The sequence below is a fragment of the Rhincodon typus genome, chromosome 1, assembly GCF_021869965.1.
Source record: "Rhincodon typus isolate 14 chromosome 1, sRhiTyp1.1, whole genome shotgun sequence".
Classification (NCBI taxonomy): domain Eukaryota; kingdom Metazoa; phylum Chordata; class Chondrichthyes; order Orectolobiformes; family Rhincodontidae; genus Rhincodon; species Rhincodon typus.
The window spans coordinates 105,847,584-105,853,583 of NC_063332.1; the positions used below are offsets into that span (position 1 = coordinate 105,847,584).

Sequence of the window (6,000 nt, forward strand, 5' to 3'; positions counted from 1 at the left end):
TCCTTCTTTGTGACAACATCTCCCACTCCTACGCATCAGTAATGTTACAGATACGAGGAAGCAATGGCTGTGCGGATGAAAGCTTTTCGCTTGCTGCTTCATTGCAATCCTGTCGAATCCGATCAGCAAGCAAAATGAATCAACAACTTTAGTGACCTGACTAAAAGTTCCGGGTGCAAGAGGAGCGGCGGAACGTTTTAATGGTGATGTTTTCACTCCACCCGGATCAGAATGTCGTGACGGACCGGCGGGCTGCACTATGGCGTTCAATTTGGGCGGTGGGAGTTCAGGTGAGTTTGAGGGCCAACATCAGATTTCGATTTAAGGCAGTCGGGTTGGGTTACCGGCTCGGTGTTACTTTCAGGCCACGAAGACCGGCGGCGCGTGGTCTGTGCGGAGCCGCCGGGATTTCGAATGTGGCCCGGATCTGGGGGGGAACAATGGCACCGCGTGAGGGCTGCAGCCTGCCTACAGACACAGAGAGAGAGAGAGAGAGAGAGAGAGAGGGAGGGAGGGAGGGAAATCCACACGCCGTACATTACTTTGTGTAACAAGGCTGCAAAGACAGGTCAGGCTCCCAGCCTCCCCATCTCGGTAGGAATATGTCGACCATGAAACCAGTGCACAGCAAAGTGACCGCGCTAATATAAGGACAGGCAGCATAAAGAATGGCTTGCAGTTTAGCAGATGATCCAATCGAAAATATTTAACACTGTAAGTGAGAGTTTCTATTTCCTTTGGAATAACTGTAGAATTGGGGTGGAATCTAGAACAAGAAAATGAAATTTGATTGGCAGGCAATTTAGACATTAAATCACAGTTGCCACGGTGGGATTTCAACGTCTGCGGAAAAGGCTTGAGTTACAAATTCAATAATTAACCATTATGTCGTTCTTTCCACTGAACTGTTGAGAACTTTGGATTACAGAAAGCCTTGAGGAAGGGCGCAGTGCTGTGGGAACTTATGTACACAAATTGCAGCTATGAAATTAAAAAGTTTAGAGGAGCAAGCGTAGTGTATTGAAAAAGCTTGATAAGCAGAATAAAAGAAACCCTTCAACTTTAAAAAAAAAAGAAGCAAAGTAATAGCTCATTAAATATAAAGGTAATTTATATGTGGAGGCAGAAGACACGTATGTGACTCTTAATGAATATTTTGCCACAAAAGTAGCCGTTGTTGCAGTATTGGATCTAAGCTGTGTTTTAGTACTTGCTTGAGTTTTGTATTGAAGTGTTAAGGGGGTTGAAAAAGGAATTACTCTTAATGTGAATCCTGCAAAGAGGCAAGCATAGCTCAGGCCCATGCGGGGGCGTATGGCCACCCCTTTGGTTTGTAGGAAATGGGAGGAATCAAAGGAATAATTATTGAGGGTGAGGACCTGTTCTGCCAAGTAAATGAGAGTGTCAGTGTCGGGGGATTGATTGGGCCTATGGCTGAAGTAGTAGTGGAGGGCTGTATGGGCCCGAACTATGCCTGTGTTTTTGTAGGATTCGTGGAACAGTCCCTTTTCCACAACTACACCTCACCCCTTTCTCCGCTTTATTGGTGACTGCATCGGTGCTGCTTTCTGCTCCCGTGAGGAGATCGAGCAGTTCATCAACTTCGCCAATACCTCCCACCCTGACCTCCAATTCACCTGGACCATTTCTGACGCCTCCCTCCCCTTCCTGATCTCTCAGTCTCCATCTCCAGAAACTGACTCATCACTGACATCCATTTCAAACCCACCCACTGACTCCTACATCTACCTCGACTACACCATTTTCACCTACCCTCCTGTAAAAATGCTGTCCGTACTCTCAACTCCTCCACCGCGTCTGCTGTCCGGATGAGGCATTTTACTCCACTACATCCCAGATATCCTTCTACTTTAGAGACTGGAATTTCCCCTCCTCTGTAATTAAGGATGCCCTCAACCATGTCTCCTCCATTTCCTGCACTTCTGCCCTCAAACCCCCTCGCCCCAACAACAATAAGGATAGAGCTCCCTTAGTCGTCATGTACCACCCCACCAACCTCTGAATCCTACGCATCATCCTCCGATATTTTCGCAACCTACAATCAGACCCCGCCACCAAAAAGATATTTCCTTCACCACCTGTATCTGCTTTCCGCAGGGACTGTTCATTCCGCAGCTCCCTTGTCAGCTCTACACTCCCCACCAACTTCTTCACCATACCCGGTTCCTTTCCCTGCAGCACCTGCCCCTACGTCTCCCCTCTCACTTCCATCAAAGGCGCAAAACAATCTTTCCAGATCTGGCAGAGATTGACCTGCACTTCATCCAACCTGATCTATTGTATCCATTGCTCCTCATGTGGCCGCCTCTACATCAGGGAGACCAAACGTAGAGTCGGTAACGGTAATGGATTTGTGGAGCATCTTCTCTCTGCATGCACCAACTAACCCGACCTTCCAGTTGCCATCCATTTTAATTCCCCCTTCTGCTCAACTGGCGACGTGTCCAGCCTTGGCCTCCTCCACTGTCAGAGTGAGGCCAAACGTAAACTGGAGGAACAACACCTGATATTTTGTGTTGGGACCTTGCAGTCCAATGGCTTCAATATCCCTCCACCCCCAGCGTTATCCCATGTCCAGCCGTCCCCCTCATCCTCACTTCCCTGACCTGACTTAACCTAATCTAACCTGTCCACCTTCCTACTTTCCTACCTGCTCCACTATCCCACTGACCAATCACAATAACATCCTACCTGCATCCACCTATCACCATCCCACCTCCCCTCCCCCCAAGCCCCAACTCATCCCCACCGCTCTCCCTGTATTTACTTGTCGGGTCCCCTGTCCTTCCCCAGTCCTGACAAAGGGTTTTTGCCTGAAATGTTGACTTTCCTGCTGCTCGGATGCTGTCTGACCTGCTGTGCTTTTCCAGCTTCACTTTGACTTTGGTTTCCAGCATCTGCAGTCCTTACTGTCTCCAAGTCACCACCTCCTTCGTGATGGCCACTACACTCACCTCCACTGCTTAAATCTCTTGAAATTCTGGTAGGCAACTGGTGTCTTCCACCATAACGACTGATGCAAAATACCTGTTCAGTTCCTCTGCCATTTCTTTGTTCCACACTATGACTTCTCCAGCCTCACATTCCAGTAGCCCACTATTATATATCTAAAAAAAATTTGCAATCTTCTTTGATATTACCAGCTAGCTTACCAACATAATTCATCTTTTCCCCACTTTTTGTAATTTTTTTTGCTTAAAAGGAGGCATGTGGTATGTACAGAAAGCTGGGATTGAGTGAATCCTTCAAGGTATGTGAGGGCAGAAGGAGTATACTTGGAAGGAAATCAAAAGGGCAAGAAGAGGACTTGAGATAGCTTTGACAGGAGGTGGGTCAGATACTAAACAATTATTTTATTTCAGTATTTACTGTGGAGAAGGATATGAAGCTAGAGAACTTGGGCAAATAAACAGTGATGTCCTGAGGTGTCCATATTACAGAGGAGGAGATGCTGTGTGCCTTAAAATGTGTAAAGGTGGATAAATTTCGAGGACATGATAAGGCATATCCCAACGCTCTGTGGGAAGCTAGGGAAAAGATTTCAGTGCCCTTTGTGGAAATATTTGTATCATTGATAGCCTCAGGTGAGGTTCTGGAAGACTGGAGGGTGGTTAATGTGTTGCCATTATTTAGGAAAGGTGGTAAGGAAAAGCCAGGGAACAACAGACTGGTGAGCCTGTGTCACTGGTGGGTAAGTAGTAGGAGGGGATTCTGAGGAACAGGGTTTACATGTATTTGGAAAGGCAAGGACGGATTAGGGATACATATGGCTTTGTGTATGGGAAATCACATCTCGTTAACTTGATTGAGTTTTTTTGAAGAAGTGACAAAGAGGTTTGATCAAGGCAGAGCAATGGACATTGCCTGTATGGACTTCAGCAAGGCATTCAACAAGGTTCCTCATGGTAGACTGGTTAGCAAGGTTTGAACACGTGGAATCCAGAGAGAGCTAGCTATTTGGATACAAAATTGACTTGAAGCTGGGAGACGGAGGTTGGCAGCCTGTGACCGGTGGTGTGCCGCACGGATTGGTGGAATACTGTGTTCAATTCTGGCGTCCCTGCTATAGGAAAGATGCTGTTAAATTTGAAAGGGTGCAGTAAAGATTTGTAAGGACGTTGCCAGGATTGGAGGGTTTGAGCTAAAGGGGGAGAGTATTTTCTCTGGAGCAAAGGAGGCTGAGGGATGGCCTTATAGAGGTTTATAAAATCACAGGGTTGAGGAGGGGGTGTGGGGGCATGGATAGGCTGAATAGTTAAGGTCTTTTTCCGAGGGTAGGGGAGTCCAAAACTAGAAGGCGTAGGTTTAAGGTGAGAGGGGAAAGATTTAAAAAGGGACCTGTAAAACAATGTTTTCACACAGAGGGTGGTGCGCGAATGAGCTGCCAGAAAAAGTGGTGGAGGCGGTACAATTACAACATTTTAAAAGGCATCTGGATGGGTACATAAGTCTCTATGGCCCTGCTGGTTTTTTTAAGGTTTCCCAATCCTCTGCCTTCCCACCAAACTTCACTACATTGTTTTTTTTTCCTTTTGCTTTTAACCTGCCCCTGACTGACTTTGTCAGCCATGGTTGCTTTGTCCTACTCTTAGTACGTTTCTTTTTTCTTGGGATGAATTTGTGCTGTGCCTCCTGAATTGCTTACAGAAACTCCTGCCATTGCTGCTCCACTGTATTCCCTGCTAGGGTCCTCTTCCAATCACCTCTGGACAGCACCTCCCTCATGTCTTTGTAGTTACCTTTACTCAGTTGTAATCCTGTTAAATCTGATTCCAGCTTCTCCCTCAAACTGCAGGGTGAGTTTCACTATATTATGGTCACTTCCCCCTCGGGGTTCCTTCACCTTAAGCTCACTACCTTACATTGAAGTTTTATAAGTTGCCTGCTGTAGATTTAATATTAGCTTCTAACATTTACTCTATGACAGATGTCAAGTTAACTGGCCTATAGTTTCCTGCTTTCTGCTCCTTTCCTTTTACAATAACAGTTACATTTGCTGTCATACTGTCTGATGGGAAGTTCCCTGAATCAGAAAAGTGTTAGAAAATTGAAACCAAGTCATCCAATATTTCACTAGCCATTTCTTTTGAGTCACTAGGATGAAATCCATTAGTATTGGGCACTTGTCAAACCACAGCTTTAGCAATTTACTCTGTACCACTTCTCCGGCAATTGTAATTTTCCTGAGTTTCTTTCTCACTTCAGTTACCTGATTTGTTGTTTCATCAGAGATGCTACTTGCATTTGCTAGAGTAGGGTTTTCCTAATTGGGGATTAGGATTTCAATTGGGATCGTGAGCTGAAATTTTGGGATCACGGATTCTAAGTAGCAGTTGCCCCACTGAGATGTGCTGAGTGGGTTACAAAGGCAGTGCTTCTGCCCTAACAGGCCACTATTGCAGGAGCATCTTCCCCATCTTCTCTCCAGTCTCCAATTACACCCACAGGTCTTGCCTTGCACTGTGCTCTCTGCGCCCTACCCTCCTGTCTCTGCTTTCGCTGTGTTTCGGTCTCTGTGGTTACTGTTAGGAAGTCTATACATGTCTCTCACATGTGATCTTTTTCTTTTACTATTTCCTATCTCTACCAAAATATTTCCACATCCTGATTTCCTAAACCTAGATCATCCCCCCCTGCCATGTGGAATTGTTAATTAATGATGATATTATCGCATCTTCACCTTTTGCCACTTCCCCCTCCTTCCTAAGTGTTTTGAACCGTTTAAGATTCAGAATGCAATCCGTGTCATCCTGCAGCTGTGCCTTTGCAATGACTCCTAAATCGTACTTAATCATATCTTTTCACTCTCTCAATTCATCTGTTTTTTTTTCAAATGCTCCATGTTTTCAGATACAGAGTCTTTATCCTTTTGTTACAGAGACAGTAGGAACTGCCGATGCTGGAGAATCTGAGATAACAAGGTGTAGAGCTGGATGAACACAGCAGGCCAAGCAGCATCAGAGGAGCAGGAAAGCTGAC

At 45.7% G+C, this 6,000-nt stretch overlaps 1 protein-coding gene across 2 annotated transcripts in view; it reads left to right on the plus strand.

The window, feature by feature from the left end:
* Positions 1-184: 184 nt before the first annotated feature.
* nup54 (nucleoporin 54) overlaps positions 185-6,000 on the plus strand; it is a 51,668-nt gene continuing 45,852 nt past the window's right edge. For both annotated transcript variants that reach the window (XM_020520365.2, XM_020520366.2), the window contains exon 1: positions 185-290. In XM_020520365.2, coding sequence (XP_020375954.1) covers positions 260-290 — 31 coding nt within the window. In that variant the 5' untranslated portion in view covers positions 185-259. The remainder of the gene's footprint in view (positions 291-6,000) is intronic.